We start from the raw sequence: 19,091 nt of genomic DNA, 5'->3' as shown, positions 1-19,091 counted from the left end.
AGTCACAAGCTACTGGGCCAGTACTGGCCTGGGAGCGAGAGGAGACCCACGGGGGCCGCTGTGACCCACAGAGGGCTGCCAGCAATGTGGGGTCAAGAGGCAGGCACGGCCACAGTGAGGACCCCTGCACCCCAAAGATGGCACTGCCCCAGTTCCAGCACTGGCAGTGGCTCCTTGGCCTCCAGATGCTTTGAGCAGTGTCCGTCTCTGAAGGCCTGTCCTCAGCCCTGGCCCCCTCCAGGATCTGCATTCCTGCAGCCCTAAGAGGCCCTATTAATGGACCTGGGCTCACCAGCCTTGACGCTGCACAAAGGCAAAGCAGAGTTGCTCCCTGCCCAACAGTGCACTGTCTCTGCATGTGTCGGGAGACATAGGAGGATGCGTTCGGTGAGCACAGGGCTCACTGGACACATGGACATATGAAACCCATGGACGGGGCTGTTTTGGGACCCCATAGCCAGGGAGATGCTCTGCAAGGGGGCATCCTTTCCCCAGGAACATGGTGTCCTGGCAATTGTTGCTGCACACACAGTGAGGCTGCCCCCAGTAGTTGCTGTGGTGCAATGAGGGAGCGGCCCCAGCCACCAGGGAGGGCTGCAGCTCCTGCCCAGGTCCCAGGTCGTGTTGCCCTGGGAGCCCATTCCCTGCCCCTTTTGCCTATCACCTGCCAGCAGTGCTGCCCATGCTGCTGCTGTCTCAGGCATGTTTCTGAGCAGCTTCCCAGGGGCCTCTGGTCACAGAGAGCTTGCGCTCTCGTTCCCTTTTGTATTCTTTCTCTCTCCTTTTTCCCTCCTTACTTCCTTCCTCCTTCCTTCCTCTCTCCCTTCCTTCCACCTTTCCTTTCTTTCCCTCTCTCTCCCCCTTTCCTCTGTCATGCTTTCCCTCTCTCTTGTTTTCTCTCCTTCTCCCTTTATTTCTCCCTTTCTCTTCCTTCCCCTCTCTTTCCCTCGCTCTCTCCCTATCACAATTTCCTTGTCTTGTTCTTTCTCTCTCTCCCTCTCACCCTTCTCCTCCTTTCCTTTTCTCCTCTCTTATCTCTCTCCATCTTTCTCCTCTATTCTTGTTCTTTCTCTTTTTTTATTCCTCCCTCTTTCTTTCTCTCTCTCCCTCTTTATCTCCCCCACTTCCCTTTCTATTTCTCTCTGTTTTCCACTGTCTCATTCTTTCTTTCTTTCCTGGGGTCCCTGAGTGAGGGTCCCGAATGTGCTCCTGTTTGCCCACAGCACCATGCCAGCTGCCCCAGTCAGTGGGACAGGATGGATGAGACCCAGGCAGTTCCTGTTTGAGCCTCCAGAGGAGGTTTCTGTGTACAGCTGGGATCCTGGTGGAGGCCAGGGAGGTCAGACAGTAGCAGATATTTGAACATCCACAGCCAAAACATGGGCTGAGGACCCCTCAAGAGCGTCCCCTCATGAGCTGGATGGGAGATGGTAGCTGGAAGAGAGTGGTTCAGGCCACGTCTCATGCTGTTGGAGAGCCGCAGTTCTGTTCGGGAGCAGGTTGGGGACTGGGAAAGGAGCTCTGCCAGCACAGCACCCCAAGCCCACCTCTGGTGCTTAGGCACAGTTGATGCCAAAGATCTCAAAAGAAAAAGGGGCCTGCTTCTCTTTCTCAGGCTCCAGAGGGCCAGAAGGGTTGAGCCAGATGCTGGCCCAGAGCAGGCCTAGGCGAGCAGCAGGATCAATGCCCAGGTATCTGCAAACCCATGACCAAGGCCACAAGCTTTGGCAGGACAGGCTTTGTCGASGCTCTGCTGCTTGGCACAGGGCTTGGGCTCCCGAGGGAGTGGAGGGCTAGACTGGCTCCGGCTCCTGCTCCAGCTGACAGACATTAATCACAACTGCAGTTGACATCTGTCATAGCTGCAGCCCTCAGAGCAGAAGAGCATCTTTCCTGCTCTCCATCAACCCCACCAACCCTTTGTTCTTTTCCCTCTCCCCTTTGCCTCATGCTCACCCCATCAGTGCCTGTGGTCCCTGTAGGGCTTTGCAGCCTCCCCCCACCTTGACTCCCAGCATGGCCAAGGACTGCCATCCTCAAGCAGGGCTAAAAATGAGGAGCATGCGAGGCTACTACCAGGCCAAGGAAGACAAGGAGGTGAGAGCCTGCGTGCAGCAGCCATCAGGCACCCATGGCCTGTGCTGGGGTCCCAACATCTCCTGCCCTTTCCCCAAGCCTACCAGACCCCCATGCCACTTGTGGGCTGGGCACAGCCAGGCATTGCAGTGAAGGCAACGTGGGGCTGTGGCCAAACACCTGCAGCTAGGGCTGGGCTTGTGCTGCCGCCATTGGGGGATGAGAGGGAGGCCTGGTGCCAGCACACCCCAGGGTGCTCCATCTCCTGGGGCCATGCCATGCTGCAGCCTGGCTGAGGTTGTGCTGCCAACCCAGGAACTAATCACAAACCCAGGAACTATTGTCAAGAACAAGTTTTGTAATATGTGTTATGCCCTTGACTTTAGCCCCAGAAGACAAGCAAGCACAACCAGAGGACAAAGTACCCCCTAGCACCATCAGAGAATCCTAGAACATTTGCGTTTGGAAGGGACGTCTGGAGATCTAGTCCAACCTCCCTGTTCAAGCAGGGTCACTGACAGCACGTTGCCCAGGATTGTGGCCAGATGACTTTGAAGATCTCCAAGGATGAAGACTCCACAAGCTCTCTGGAAAACCTGTTCCAGTGCTTAGTCATCCTCACAGTAAATAACTTTTTCCTCATGTTCAGATGGAGCTTCCTGTGTTTCAGTTTGTGCTTGTTGCCTCTTGTCTGTCATGGGCACCACTGACAAGAGTCTGGCCCCATCCCTCAACATCATTCCTGCGTATATTTCAACAGCTTGATAAGATCCCCCCTCAGTCTTCCCTTGTGCAGGCTGACCAGTCTCAGCTCTGTTAGCCTTTCATTGTGTGAGAGATGCTCCAGTCCCTTACCATCTTAGTTGTCCTTTGCTAGACTTGCTCTAGTATCTCCATAGCTAAAACCTCAAAGAAATAACTCCAAGATCCCAACATCCATGAAGCCTCGCTGCAAAGTGCTCCTGTTCCCTCCCTGCTTGGCTGTCTACATTGCAGCACCAGGCTTGGCTGCTGCACTGTAGCTTGCCCAGCTGTTGGAGAAAGTGCACCTGCTTCACCTCCGGCAAGCTTAAAAGCCTCTCCTGGAACTGGTGGATGTGGCAGGTCTAGCAGCTCAAGGTGCTTGAACCCAAAGCCTTCACTGGTGTGGTGTCCATGGGGAGCTGCACTGCAGGTGCCCAGCTTGGGGCTCCAGGCTCCCCCAGCATATGGAATAATTAATTGCTGTTCCATGGAGATGCTCCTTTGAGCCTGGCCTTGGGAGTCTGCTTTTCTGCAGCATGGAAGCCTGCCCTCTACCAACAGACCATGGATCACAGCCAAAATCTTCATCTCTCCTCCTCTTTGCACCATTCACAGGCCTCAGTAATCCTTCTGCTCTTTCACCTGAGCTAGCAGAAAGCCCACATTAGGAGCTGAGTTTCCTGGGACCCCAAAACCCAGTTTGCCTGCAGCAGAGTTCTGCTAGACTGCAAGGAATGAGGTCTGAGGAGAAGAAAGGCTGCAGTGCTAGGGCAGGACTCAAGTCTGCTCCATCTGGCCCTGGTCCAGGAGCCCATCCCCATGGCCAAATCAGGCAGTCAAGCTCCTTCCCACCACTCCTCTCCCTTCAGTAAGAGCCATTGCCTGCCCAAGACAGGCCACAGGCACCTTCAGCAGCAGCTGGAGCTCCCCTGGCATTGTCAGTGCTACTAATTCTAGAAAAGTCCAGCCCCTGCTGGAAGATGTTTCTCAGATGCACAGCAGGAACAAACAGTAGTGAGCCACTGCAGGAATGGGGCTGTGCCAGGGCTGGACAGAGGGGCCCAGACTCTTTTCTCCAGAGGGTGGTTCCTGTGCAGTCACATGCCTTCACCCTTTAGTGGGGGGGCATGGGGAAAGGTATGCTGCAGAGTCATCATTGCTCCACAGAGCTTTCATTGCCCCACTGCATTCCCCTCGCCAGGCAGGGGCCTGACTGCCAAGCATGCACCCTTGGCCTTCTGGGCAACCAACAGATCCAGCTTGATTTGGAAGCATAGAGACTTCAAAACTTTCTTTTCAAGAACATGATTTCGAATTTGACAACTCAGGCTGTTTTGTGAGAGGCTTAGTTATCTAGGACTAATTAAGCTGCCTAACACCTTTGTACACGCAGAGTGCCCCATGCAACTTGGCAGCAGTTGTCCTCACTTCACTATTTTTCTGTTCTTTTGACTCACCCTAATCAGAGCAGCCCTCAGGCAGTAACTGCCACAGGCATCACCAGTTCCTTTTCAGGTTGCCTGTTGTTTCTCTTGGAGGAAGGGTACTGCCACAGACAACAGGTGGGTCTACTCACACCCTCAGAAGCTGGTACGTTGGCTTTCACACTCATCTTTAGTTTGTTTTTAATCTAAATACTTACTTGAAGTGCAACTCAGTTTGGCTTAATGTCCTAAAGTGTTTCAGTACTATTACAGTGGTACTTTATTCACCACTTGCTTATCAAAAACACCTCTCAAAGCCAAAAAGCAATCCTCCTGGTATGCTCCCCATTTTTTTTTTTCTTTTCTGACTGGTCCCTTATTTTCCATAGACTCTATCATAAGTATTGTAACTTGAAAGACCCATGTTAGCATATCTTTTAAGCTAAGAGGAGACAGAATGAATGCTCCTAAAGGAAAGCACAGGATATAGTAACATTTGATACAATAATCAAGCCACTTCAGGGTCAGTCTTAAAATTTCAATATTTTAATAAGAACAATTCATACAAGTAACTCACTTCTGTACAGTCATGGAGTACAAAAGCTTCCCTGTCTATAGGTACTAACGCTCAGACTTAAATATATCTACAAACTCTTTACATTGGTCATTGGGAATACTGAGCTTTAACAGTAACATCGTGCTTGAATAAATATTTCAAATATAACCTCTTGGAAATGTTCTCTTAAAAAAAAATCCCTTTCTGTAGATTAAGTTATAATTCCATGGTAACATCAGACATCCCTTTAAGGTTCAAAAATAGCTCTGTGCACAGTTTGGATATCTTTATTGCTTTGCCAACCCCCTAAGCCTCAGAACGGGCCATAACAAGGCTTGATTGTGCCTACCTGTACAAGCAATCTTTCAGTAAGCTTTTCTAAAAGCTTCAGATGAGAACGTTTCCGTGGAAATACCACTTTTATATTGAAATAAGGAGAAACAGAAAAGCAAAACAGAAAAATGAATCAGAAAAGCTCCAGGTTTTTATATAGTGGCATTAGAAAACTAGCCCTCGAGTCTGTAAAGTTAACCATACCATCAATTTGGTTTTGATTAACAGCTGCTTCCAAAAGCAAGGGTTGGGCCAGTTAAATGTTTCTTTCTCAGTGCAAATTATTTCAAAGATAGCTCTCCAGATTTCTTCCAWGGGAAAAAGCCCAACACCCTCATGAGTATTCCAGCCAGGTAAACCTTGGGTCAATCACAATAACTTTGCTGACATTAGAGGTAAAATGATACAAGACAAACAGCTGGCCTTTCAGTCAGCTTTGTGCTAAGCACAAAGTTCTTAGCACGGGCAGAAACTGCTTCAAAGGCTTTTGCCTGTGCAACAGCTTTCCCAGCTACTAGACATGACTGGGGAAAGCAAGAGTATGTTCTCCCTGGGGAAGGAAAGGTATGTATAAAAGGAAGATCTTGTTGTGTCAATAAGAAATGCCCAAATAGAAGCAGGATCTTCCTAAGAATTGCTGTTTGAGGGATGTAAACCCAGTGGACAATGGAGAAGGCTGTGTGAAGTTGAGGTTTTAGAGTATGGGCTGAACAGGAGCCATACTTAGGACCCTTAGTGCGTGAAAAATCATGCGCCTCACCTTGTCACACTCCTTACTAAAAAAAAGGCACATTAACAATAACACAAAGGTTATTCTACTAAAACTTAATAGCAGGTGCTGATGAGGAAAAGCCTCTGAAATAAGTATGAATAACTTATGTTCTTAAACCTGCCTTCCCTGGGACAGTTAAAAAGATGCTAGCCTAAAACTGCCATTCAGGTTCCACCATATTCCTATTGACAAGGTATTCACAATTTGGGAACTAGGTGCCTAAACCCCTTGAACTGTCCAGCACACTTCTCAGTTACTCCATATTTTTATTCCATTACTTGTATAAGCACTACCATCTCCCATTTGCAACAGAATCTACCCCTGGAGACTCTTGTACTAGCAAAACTAGCTGTAGCAACTCAACAGCAAAACAGCAATTAACTTTTCCCCACCAGAGTATTACTGATTTAAAAGGAGGTCTGCAGTTCTGAACAACAGTGACTTTAAAGTGATGGTGGAAAACACAGCACTGTTGATTTATTTGGACCAACAGAAAGCTCTTTAGGTAAGTTTTAACGAATGAAAATGCTGATGGACTGTCTTTCTAAAAGAGGCTTTTGTTACTCTAGCTTTTTCAGCAGAGCCCAAGTACTATTTTTGGTAAAACACTTTTACAAGACAGGTTTTGACCTCCGATTTCCAAGCTTTATGTTGGCTAGAGCAGTTAGAGATGAAGCATGTCCGACTAAGTGTCAAGCTGCACCAAGTTTTACTGAAATGCAGCAACACCATCACCTGTATAGACACTTTGGTTTGCTTTGCTTTCACTTGCCTCATTTTTGCCGCTATAAAGAATCAGAACTGATAGAACGAAACTAAGTCTTTCCAAAGCTTGCTCCCACTTTTATTTCCAAAGAGTGAGCTAGCTCACTGTTTGAGTCTTTGGCAAAAGCAGAGATAAACCAACATTTCCTGAAATGTAATTTAGCAGAAGTTTATTTTTTATGTACAAATTTCTACCCTGGAAAATGTAATTAATCTGACTGAACTACTGGGCCAAGAAACACAGTATCATTTCTCTTGACTGTACATGCGTGCAATCAAATCAACTGCAAATCAAACTTGCACTTTCGTTATAACCTGTCTTATTGTAGGTGCTTCCTTTCCTTGCAGATCACCTAGTGCAAGCCAGATGATCTGAACTATACCAACTTCCAACCTCCTTCTTTTCCTAGGATATAAACTTAATGGGATTTTTGTCTCCTCCACCACCACCATGTTATGAGGATCTAACTTACTTCAACTGGTAAAGCCAATTTGTATTCTGTGTTATTCTACCCCACTTTCAGGAGATGGAGCTGTACACATTGGAGGTGGATAATGAATTTTGCAGGGAAATTCAGGAAAATCCTGTGGATGTCATTCATGTCTAGCTTTGTTGCCTTTTCATAATGTTTCCTAGTTCCCTCAGTAGATTACTGGCAAAGTCAAAGGACTACACAAAGATGTAGCTTCAACTGAATTTGTAAATATCACATTATTCCATATTCACTAAAGCATGAAGCTGTGGCTGAATAGAGTCTGTCTGTGTATGTAGTACTGTCAGCTCACTTAAAGTGGTAGCTATAAGGGCTTCTTGGGGTCCCGGAGTCCCATCTGACTTACAGTCTGTCCCTGTGGTAGAACCACTATCATGCAGTGCAGTCACACCACCTGGGACAGCAGTCAAGTTTTGATAGTGTCCATTTTCAGAGAAAGACAGCAGCTTCTCAGGCATTTTAGGTGACACATCATATTCTTCATCAGGAAGCTCTGTTTTATGACTGTCATCATTCTTAGATGCACCTTCAACAATGACAAGGAAGGATTTCCATGGGGTGTTTTTATCATGTATCTGAAAATAAAAAGTTTGAACATACAATGACTGCCAGGCAGGCAAAAGTTTGAATCTAGTTCATGTATGTGCACTGAAGAAAAGCTCTCTCTTTCCATTCCACATAAGAATCCCCAAACCACTTTGGTATGCATCAAGGCACTGATTAGTTTCCCTTGTGGGTTTTCTTCCTCTGTTTTCTTAAAGCATCAAACTGATCCAGCAGAGAGTTGACCCAGAAAGGGAAGACTCCTATCACTTTTCAGTTGTATCAGGAACAAACCTGTGAGACTGAACAGTCTTCGGGTGTGATCTCTGTGAGCTCTGCCATAATGGGTTAAGAATGGTTTTACTGTAGATGCAGGACTGAACATAAACCACTCCAATATTTTTATGCCAATTTAGGCAAAGGACTATGTGCTAAAACCAACAGAAACTGGACACGAAGCTCCCTTTCAGGCCTGACAAAGTTTACACGTCAGCACCTGGACACAGAACAAGGCTATAGAGCTACAGATTCTTACTGAAGTATGTCGTCTGAGGGTGGACTTGTCAGTAAAGGTTCGCCCACATGCATTGCACATGAATGGCTTCTCCCCTGTGTGTATGCGATGGTGACGCTGCAGTGCATTGAGCTGTGTGAACTGTTTACCACACTGGTCACAGCAATAGGGTCGTTCACCTGAAAGCAAAGCACATCATTAAAGTGATGACATAGATGTATTAAGAGTGTAACAGGGTAACTTCAAGTAACACCTAAACTTTACTAAATGATAAGGCAAACAAAAGCATCTTCAGAAAGCACCAAGATGCTTTTAGAACTCTCACAGTTGGGTAAGTTTTGATGCATCTGGAATAAAGAGCTACTTATAGCTTAAGGGCTAGATTCATAGCCTGCATTAATCTTTGCAACCACTGAAGCCTACATATTTTTTTTGCATATATTTTACATCAGCAGCTGAAATTTTGTCTTGAAACAGAAGTTCTCATTTACATAATATGCTGTGTGAGCACGAATATCAGAACTTCTCATAAACACTAGGTTCTCTCCAAATGTTATAAACTGAATAACACTAGATGAAAGTAAGCTATTTTTCTTACATTATCAAAGTAACATGAACATTTACAAATTGCTGTAGTGCTGAATAACGTGGACTTCGAGCGAGCAGACAAGAAAACCAAAAGCATAACGAAGATTTCAGTATGGTTGAAATTTAGAACTAACATTATGAAGAAACCAGAGTTCTATTCCTCTAAAAGGGACAGGATAAGGTAAAATGTAAAATGGGTAGAAATGTCAGGGTTTCAAATAGTGAAAGTGACTGTTTGCCCCTCCTTCCAGCACTGATACAGAGCTTACATGCTCCAGGCAGCATTAACTGGTCAGTGTTATTGCACCTATAATCACTGTTTTCAGTTCAAAAAACAGAGCAGCAAGTGGAAATGAAATAGAGACTGAAGAATAAATCTGAGTGGGACAGAATGCAAACATGAAAGGTGGACAAATAGAAAAGAAAGAGAGCAACTCTCTGCAGGGCTCTGCTCAGAGCTAAAACGGACATTTTTTTTAGTCACTAATAATACTCTGATTTCTTTTAATGCATGAACATTATTAGCAACATCTGCACAGCTTTTAGAAATACTTCAAAGACCTGCTGCCACAGTCAGCAAGAAATACAGAGAGTACTAAGAGAAGTACATGAAATAATACACTGCATCAAGAATAAAAACTTGCACACAGAACAGAAGTTAAAGAAATGGAAAATCCTAGTCAAGAAATTCCTCATCTRTGTTATGATACAGAGATGTATGTCTGCAAATTATGATGATTTGTGTAAAAAGAAAAAAAAAGAAAGTGCCATTACCTGTGTGCACTTTAATATGCTGGTAAAGTGAATTTCTCTGTGCAAATGTTCTGAAGCAAACTTCACATTTAAACGGTTTGGATCCAGTATGTATTCTGTTATGGTGTTTCAAGTATTCCTTAGAGGCAAAGCTCTTCCCACACGTTTCACACATGAAAGGCCTTTCCCCTGCAGCAAAGGTGAAGAATTCAAACAAAGTAGCATTTGAGAATGCTATTAAACATCAGATGAAAGAGCTGAAAGCTATTTTTTAGATAAAAATGAACCACAGGCCAACTTCAAAAAAAGAGTCTAAATGGAATACAGTAACAAAGACCTCTGTATAAGGCACAGAATTTTCCTACAAGAAATCTGTACAAAATACTCATATTACAAGGGTAACCATAACTATCTACAAGTATAGTAACATCTTTACATAGTATGAGCAAAAGCCCAGTGAGATCTTCAGAGTCTTCTCAGTATATCTGTGGTATTCTGCTTCACTGTCATACTGAATGCAACACTGCGCACCTCTGATGAAAGGCCTCCATCTGAAAGAAGCCAATTTTAGTTAAAAGGCTCTGGAAAAAAACAAAAAAGTGTTCCTATAATTGTATTTCATTGTAATTTAAAGTAATTTAAAGTTAAAGTTTTCTGCCATTTGCATTTAGTTACATGTCACAGATGTAAGGTGGATGCTTCAATGACAAGTCAATTAGAAATGCAGAAGTACCACACAACACTGCTGGTAGGAACGGTCAATTCAAAACAGTGATGTAGACTACAAAGTATACTCTGAAGGACGAGATGTGCCTTTAAAAAAATTCTCTGCAAATCAAGATGAGCCAAGAAAACTGTTTTATGTTTGCTGGGTTAACTATTTCAGGCTTCCCAAGAGAAAAAAAATTTCTCTATATTTCAGCTAGAACTTCTACTGATGGTAGAACTGGGAGAATACCCAAAGCGCCCTCAGTTTACACTTTAGGTACTGAATCCTACTCAGAAGGAAATTTCTTCTCTTCAATAAGCTCCTTTAGCTTTTTTTACTATCTGCCTCTCCACCTATAAGAAGCTGAGATCTGAATAGCCCAGTGGAAGAGGACCCCCAAATCAACCAACCCCCAAATCCTTCCCCAACATTACAGGATTCCACGAAGTGCTGTATAATAGAAACCATGATAACAAAGGTCTTCTTTTAAAAATAGATTGAGAACTCTAGTCAAGAAAGAGGATTTCTGAGACCTCTGAAAAACAGCACATTTTAATTTATTAAAAAATGACAACACATTAAGAAAAAAAATATAGTGGTTATCTGCAATCTTTTTAGAAGTACTCATACAGCTATAAATTAAATAGACCATTAATGTAATGACTTGAAGTATTTTTCTAATGTACAGAGTACTGCTACAGAAAAGCCAGATTTTCTAGAAAAAAACATTTACCTCATACCAGTAGTCTAGTGGTATACAAGTGCCATCAATGATACAACTGATATTTCACTGAAAACTAATTAATGTTTTTAAGGAAATTCTAACTAAATAATTCTTGCAACTTTATTTAAATCTAGCAACCTGAATCAGCATAAACGTTTCTCATAAAATTAGATTTTCTCATTCCTAGACATCATTTGACTACCAAATGTTATCAAGAGCATTTGGCTTCTGAAAAAAAAAAAAAGGATCTGGTTTCACAGCATGTCTGCTCTTATACACAGTGCACTGTGAAAGAAATTCTTACCTGTGTGACATCTTTTGTGATATATAAGCATGTGATTCTGGGTAAATCTGGCACCACATTCATCACAGACAAAAGGTTTTTCACCAGTATGGATTCTGAAATAAGAAAGCAACAGTAAAATACCAAGGTACATGTCTCTCCTTTGCAGCACAATGCAAGTCATCTTTAGTTTGGGGTTGTTCTCTGAAAAATGTCTATGCATCTTCAACAGATTCTTTTTGTCTTTTTAAAAAGACCTTCAACTGGGCCCTATTCTGCATCATGGTTTATGCAATGCCAGGTTTATTTTAATGTGCTGCATAATCCATGCCAAGATGTAGATTTTTTTTTTAATAGGAAAAAGAGACTTTAAGCTAAAAGATAAGTAAAGCTTAGAAAACTTATATGTGTCTAGAAAGACTGAAAGAAAAATGTAACCATCTTGGGATATGAAATAAAGCAATTATCTTTATACAACTGACACTATCAATAAAATATTCTACATTGAGAATATGACGGAAGTGTTCCCTGGCACACTACGACTGCATCTCTTCTGCAGGGTCATCAAGTAGAAATAAGTCACTGGCTACATTTGAAAGCAGTGGCACCCAAAGAGCAGAGCAAAAAGATGTCATTTTTATACAGACATTTTTCTTATTTTCATCTCAAGTTTGCAGTGAGATCTCCTAGGGAAGACTGTGTGTACATGAAAAACAGTTTACTGAACTGTTGTCTATACCAGTGCTTCAGTTTCCTCTATCATAACTTTTCGGTCTATGCAAACTTCAGGAATCTTTCACATAGTGTTGCAGACAGACAACAGTAGGCCAGCTTTCATGGTAATACGTCAAGAAGAGGAGCTTAGACATAAAAATATATACGAAAAGATGAGAAATTCTCATCATGAACTGTCATGAGTTAACCACATTGAATATCTAGGATTTAAGAAACAGGCTTATGAAATATTCAGAGTTGTATGCAAAGAAGGAGAAATGGTATCCTCAATTATGCCAACAACTTATTTTCAAGAAGCACAAAGCAGTCACTTAAGCTTAGAAAAGAACACTTGATGAAAAAGAGATTCTGTATAGCTTCATCAGCAATAATATATGAATACTCTAGTAGCAGTTTGCTACTAGAATAAACCCATTGACTCCAAAAGGCCTAGTGAGACAAAGCAGTGCTTAATGAACTCTCTGTACCTTGAAGGAAATGCCATCTAGGAATATGCTTACACTACTGTACTCTCTTTTTGGATCTCTGAAAAAATAGTCTGAGATTTTGCTTCTGCATCTCTCTCTCTCTCCACGCTTTCTTCATGTCTACAATCTGCACTTTGTTTTCAAATCACTACTTTGGTAGACTGAAGCCAGTGCTGCTCAACACCAAGCAGGATCAAGTCCTTAATGAGCAGAATTTCTGCCTTCATAAAAATGCCTCTGCCATCAACTTCTAAGACCATGCGCTTGTACTTCTAACTTCAGGTCTCACTGGAAAACAAGTGCTACAATTGAATTCATCAATTCTGCTGTGAGTATTATCTGTGCTTTGCTCGCCTGCACAGACAGGTCTGCTTCTAGCCAAATTTCAGCTGTTTTCTATGCTTAGCTCCCCACATTTGGTGATCTAAAAAAATCTGGCCACATGTTAAATCCAAGAATATTTTCATACTTATTGCAAAACATTCTTCTATTAAATTTAGAGGTTATCAATTTAGCTGAAATCACTACAGATCCAATCCTACAAATACCGCAGCATGGCGGCTCTTCTCATGCAAACAGTCCCACTGATTTTCAATAGGTCTCTCATTAGAAAAGTTAACTGTGCACTTCAGCATTAGCAGGGTTGTGGCCCGTGCACTTTTACTTTGGCTTAGGGAGAAATACATCAACTCTCTTAATCTGAAAAGCAGAAAGAAAAAAAAAGCTATGAAAAAGGAAATACTGAAACATTCTGGTCAGTTATATTTTACATCCCCACTTCACTTGAAGGTTCAAGATGTGTTCCAGGGGATTCTGCTTCTCCCCCCAGAATCTAACAAGGCCAGTCAAGTCTGTTCATACCTCATGTGTGTTTTAAGTGCAGAAGGCTGAGAAAATTTAGCCTCACACTCTGTGCACCCATAAGGCTTGTCGCCTGTATGCGTCCTTTCATGAAGCCTCAAGGCAGTTTTGGAGCTCAACCCCTTTCCACACTGCTGGCACTGATGACGCTCCCCACCACCCTCATGAACCTGGAGAATGTGCCTCTTGACGTCCTTCTTCCTCTTGAACTTCTTACCGCAGAGTTCACAAGGGAAGTGGCGCTCGCTGCTGTGGACATGGCGCTGATGGCTTTTTAAGTTGCATCGGTTGGCAAAAGTCTGACTGCAGGTTTCACATCGATAAATGATTTCAGCTGCAATACCATGGCTATGTTTTATGTGCTTGAGAAAACTTTTCTCGTATAGGAATTCCTTCTCACACGTGCTGCATTTGAAGTTACTGCCTCGTTTTTTTTTATGCTCTTCAGATTTTTTCAGGTTTTCTTCTGATTCAAAGTTGCCATCACATTCTTCACTTTCTGGTTTAATGCTGTTCTCTGCTTGCTCCTCCTCCCTCTCTGCATCACACATGCTCTGGTCTTGTTGGCATTTGTTTTCTTCAACAGTAACCTCTTCATTCTTCTGCTGTTCTCTCAGTCGCCTTGTGTATTTCTTTTTAGGGATTTCCACAAACACTTTCCTCCCAGCCAGCCTCCCACTTGCTCTTCTGATTTTGACATAGGGAGACTTCATCACTTCTTTCTTCTTGTCTATTTTCTCTTTTGATTTGGCAGCTGACACCTCCAGAGCTACTCCATTACTAGGCCTGTCTACTGGGGAATCTGGAAGATCCAGAGAACAGTCTGCCTGGTCAGCTTCTGCCTCAGCACTTGCCTTTGTCTCAAGCAAAATGCCTGGCTGAGTACCATTCTCTTCCTCAGAATTCTGTGATTCAGAGAAGTTTTGCAACTCCAACAGCACCGATTCMAGCATCTGCTTCTTTAACTGGAAGCAGGTTTCTGAGAGGTCCAAGCACTTCAGCTTTTCAGCTATTTCTAGCATACGCTGCACTCTGTCTTCTTCCACTTCCACCTTAGCAGTATAGACAAACTCAAGAAAYGAAGCAAAATCAGCAACCTGGACCTCATTCAAGAACACATTAGTTCTTGGGCCATCCATACTCTTCTCATTAAGAAACACCTCCTTGAAAAACTTGCTTGTTGCTGCCAATACAGCTTTGTGAGCAACAAATTCTCCCCTGACACCTTGGTATTCCACGCTAACCGTCACGTCACAAAGGTGGCCGAGGAGACGCAGCTGATGCATTTCATTCAGAAGGTTCATGGGAGAGGACTTGGATTCCAGTAAAACTGCATTACTTTCCATCTTTCTTCTCTCTGCAAAAAAACTGTTAATAACATTGCGCATTAATAATTTGCTACGGAAGCTAACAACACTCAAAGATTTTAGCAGCCAGAAGTCATGTCCAAACTTTCAAGAGCACTCCACTAGACAGTTAGGTACTTTAGGTGCTTGAGCTTAACTGATCAGACTTTCAAAGGAGTACTGAGAAAAGTCTGGCTAGAAGTGTGGAAAGATTTTCAAATATAAACATGCTGTCAGTCAAATGAATAGATTTCTCAGAAGTTAATTTAATGTTAAATCTCAACTATAGCTAAGATACTAGAGACAGACTATTATAAAATGTCATAGGAACAAAGCAAACAGAAAGATTAAAGAAATGTTCTGATTAAAGTATATGGAATTAAGAAATTCTCTTTCATAATCAGATGATAAGAAAAAGGGAAGATTAAGTAAAGGTAAACTGATAAGCCAAATAAATGCTTCTTTAAATAGGCTTTTGAGTTAAGACTTTCAAAAAATTCTAAATGTTTCATAGCATAGAAGACTGCATAATTATATCCTCAAATCACAAACCTAAGAAATCATAAAATTCCTCCAAAGTGGTTTTGTTTTTTTAATTCATCACTCAAAATGAGTTAATAGCCTCTAATTTTTTGAATGCCCATATGTACTCTATAAAGCTTCATCATTTTAACTACTGTTCAAGTTATGTTGTATTTCCAAGTAATGTTTTAAGTTACTCAGAAGTTTTCAAAACAAACCTCTCTCCTGGCTAAGAATTTTTTTTAAATGTCAGATCCCAGAAAAATCAGTATTTCTGTGGGACCTTAAGGAAGCCCTGAGCAAAACCCTTTTCCTTCATAATGTATTCAATTTTACTGTCTTCATAGTAACTGCATATATATCCATTTTGAATCTGAAGAATTTCTTTCCTGTTTCTAAAAATTAACAAGAGTTTCTTTTCTTTATACAATCTCTCCYACAGTAGATTTGAAGTCTTTTACACATGGTACACTAGAAATCTTGCTCAGAAAGATAAAAACAAAAAGGACACAAATGGAACAAAAATTATATTAATATAGTGTTAAGGAAACCATTTTAAGTACGAGATAGAGACATGAGAATAATGTTCATAGCATTAGAAACATCAAATTCACTTTTTCCCCCTGATACTCAACATTGATTTTTTTTTCTTTTGTTGAAATGAGTGTGGACTAAAACTTGAGTTTATAGTAATCTCACATCCTAATATAATTTTCTGATAAAATAGTTCTGATAGAATATTTTCAGGAAGTCCTAATATTTATGCTGTAAAAGACAGAGCCATGAAATACCCAACTTCATGGAGATTAATAGCAGTCATAGAAAATTAATGCTTGATGGACTTGATTCTACAGAAGCCAAAAAGCTATAGGGAGTCTCAGAACTAAAGAGTTCACACACACACACACACAAAAAAAAAAAAAAAAAAAAGCAGAGGAGACACAAGAGAAGTAAAAAAGGTTTTCCCAATGTTGCGCAACAAGTATGTGAGAGAACGGTAAACACAATCCACCTCAGGCACCCAAAACACAATCTTAGATTCTACAGAAAAAGATGATCCTCAAAATCCAAACTTTCCTATTTCCTAACCTTTGATTCTTTAGCTTCATAAACTTAATGCAAGATTTAAGTAGGTCACTCAGCATTATTCTTAATAAAAAAAAAATAAATAAAAAAAATATCCCTTTTAGGGAGTTACACTTACCACATCTAAAATAAAAGTTTTAAGGAGGGGATGAAGAATCCACTCACCTCTTGCCTGTGCCAGCTCAGAGCATGGCAAGGATCTCAGGATTCTTATTTTATTTATTTATTTATATATATACACATTTAAAAACAAACAAACAAACAAACAAACAAAACCCCTCCCAGTTTTGATTATAATTTCATATAATCAGGAATGACGTGATTTGGCTCTTAACTGAAAGGCTGACATTTCTTAATACGTATAAAAAAAGTGTCTAAACTTCATTTCCTTCCTCTACACTTACCTAGATATTTTTCCTTACAGTCATACGACACATTGGTACTTCATGATTTTTAGGGTGAATTAAAACAAGATTGATTATTTCAGATAAAGAATTTAAGAATATCAAAACTTTCCCCTCCCCCTCCTAAAAGACTGCCTTAAACTATTTATCAYGTTATTTCATAATACTCATCTATTTTTTATTTGAACAAACAGAAAAGGCTGTGGTCACATATAGACAATAGCCAACCCCAGCAGGAAACAAGAACCCAAACTACAAACGTCTTCCACTGGAGTGAATGAACTTCCTAACTGTACTCAGCAGGCTATTTCTTTCAGAAGCGAACCACAGACATGTGTCAACAGATGCATTATGCCAGTACGTTTTTATTAACACTGCAAAGCAGAAGCCTCCTGTTCTTCCCACCATGGTATTTAAAAAAACAAAAGCCACTGTAAGAATACATCACCTGCTTACATCACTAGACTTGCACTCTTTTGGAATTTGTTCAAAGAAGAAACAGTAATTCAACACATACAATAAAATATATATTATACTGTGAAGACTTTTAAATCTCAGTTATCTCCAGTGGTAAGTATATTAGGGTGCTGATCACCAAACTGGCAGAATCCCATCAACAGATCTACCTTTATTTACTTACCTTAAAAAAGACAAGGCCTGAAAACCTGCAAAGTAGCCTGCTCGCATGGACTAACCTGCAGAACTGGCATTCAAAAAAAGTGACCCTTGCTTACTGTCAGGCATGATCTACCATGCTACTGTTTCCATCTAAAGGCAAAACTAGCTGAAGGGACAAAAAATAAATTAAATTAGTTAGATTTAAAATTGCCTGTAACCGAAAAGCTTGTCTCTTTCTCTGCAAAAACACTTCCATTCAGTCCAATAGGAGAAATTACTGCTACACACCAACTTGCCTTAGGATTGCTGCAAGTACTCAAGCTGCTATAACGGTACCACAGCAACAGAAGCCACAGGCAGGCTCCACAGGGCGGAAGCAGAAGTTGAACCCGGAAGGCGAAGGWGAGCGGGCTGCGACGTTTGAGCTGACCGGCAGGAGCGCTCCGTGAAGAGCCGGCAACCCCACAGGGAGGGCGGGAGCACGGACACTGGCGCCGGACACTCCCGCAGCCAGCAAGGACGGTGCGCTGCCACAGGGCTTCCTGCAGCTCACGTGACGCAGCCACCTTCCTCCTCTTCAGCAGCCCCCCAGCGCTCTCGCCCCCCTCCCGGCCACAGGGCAGGGCGGCACGGCGGAGGCGTAACAGCGAGGACGGGCGGCGGCTCCAGGCCGGCTGCTAAGGGAGGCCCCTCCCCGCACCCTCCCCACACAAGGAACAGGGGAACGCGCCCCCCCCGCACCAGGGCGTCCGTTAACAGCGTGGGGGAAAGGCCGCCCGCCTCCCCCGCACTCACCGGGCAGCCCTGCGCCCGCCCGAGGGGGCCGGGCCGGGCCGCTCCTCAGCACACAGGCTCCGGGCGGCGGCGGCCGGAAGCGTTAGCGCACGCTAGCCCCACCCGCTCCGACAACGGCCGTTGGAAGGTGGCGGCAGCGACGCATGCGCGGCGAGGCGGAAGTGGCGCGCGGCAGCAGGGAGCGACGGGAAGGGCGTTGCTCGGCAACGCGACCCCACGGCAGCCGCAGCTGCTGCCTGGCCGCCTCGGGCTGCGGTGGGCGGAGGAGAGAACCTGGGGCTTTGGCGTCCCAGGCCCCCTGCCCAGCCCAGCGGCCGAGGATTACCGCAGCCAGAAAGGGGGTATGTTACAAATCGTGGCCCTGGCTTCTCCTTTCCAGAGGTGCTGACAGTCTGCATCACCTGCAGAGTAAAACCATGAGAACCCCATTTCCTTTAGTAGTAGTTCATATTTAGGAGCCGTGCTTGACTAGACATCAGCCATTTTATCCAGTTACCTACCTAATTATTGTCACTGCAATAGTTGCACCTATTCTTAGAAGTTTACCTCTAACTGCTGGGACTTTAAAAATCTCAGTCATAGCATCTTATGCCTGTTTGGGACAATAATGAAACATCTGATTTCAACTTTTTTAAATCCTAACCTTCCAGGGAAACCAAATGGAACTGTGAATCGTCACGCTTTCACACCACTAAAAATACAACAGACACTAAAGACCAAATCAAACTTGTAAATCCTGTGTTCTGCATTACAAGACTAAGCCAGTAATTTGATAATTAGTTTATTAAATATGTACAAAGTACTGTATGTCCAATATTAAAAAATAATATTGAAGAATTATGAGAATATTATGAATATTATGACTTAAGATTGTAACAGAAATTATGTTTAAAAGCTAAACGAAAAGATCACCATATCAACTCAAAATTAAGCGAATAGAAACAACATACACCACAGCTGTATCACCAGTTAAGCACTC

General features: G+C 42.8%; 1 protein-coding gene across 2 annotated transcripts; it reads right to left on the bottom strand.

Annotated features, from left to right (window-relative positions):
• Positions 1 to 4,768: 4,768 nt before the first annotated feature.
• GZF1 (GDNF inducible zinc finger protein 1) lies at positions 4,769 to 18,244 on the bottom strand. 2 transcript variants are annotated; one of them, XM_085311254.1, is made up of 6 exons: positions 18,113 to 18,244; positions 13,342 to 14,709; positions 11,300 to 11,394; positions 9,584 to 9,751; positions 8,243 to 8,400; positions 4,769 to 7,739 (listed from the first exon to the last, which is right to left on the bottom strand). In XM_085311254.1, exons 2-6 carry the CDS (start codon positions 14,685 to 14,687, stop codon positions 7,383 to 7,385), a joined length of 2,124 nt encoding a protein of 707 aa, XP_085167380.1. In that variant the 5' UTR covers positions 14,688 to 14,709; positions 18,113 to 18,244; the 3' UTR covers positions 4,769 to 7,382. The 2 variants fall into 2 exon arrangements, with proteins under 2 accessions (XP_085167380.1, XP_085167379.1); XM_085311253.1 differs by lacking the exon at positions 18,113 to 18,244 and adding an exon at positions 17,614 to 17,984.
• Positions 18,245 to 19,091: the final 847 nt, after the last annotated feature.

This window comes from Rhea americana, unplaced genomic scaffold (assembly GCF_003343005.1).
Source record: "Rhea americana isolate MKP2758 unplaced genomic scaffold, rheAme1 scaffold_336, whole genome shotgun sequence".
In the NCBI taxonomy this organism is placed as follows: Eukaryota; Metazoa; Chordata; class Aves; order Rheiformes; family Rheidae; genus Rhea; species Rhea americana.
This window is presented reverse-complemented; position numbering and strand designations above follow the sequence as displayed.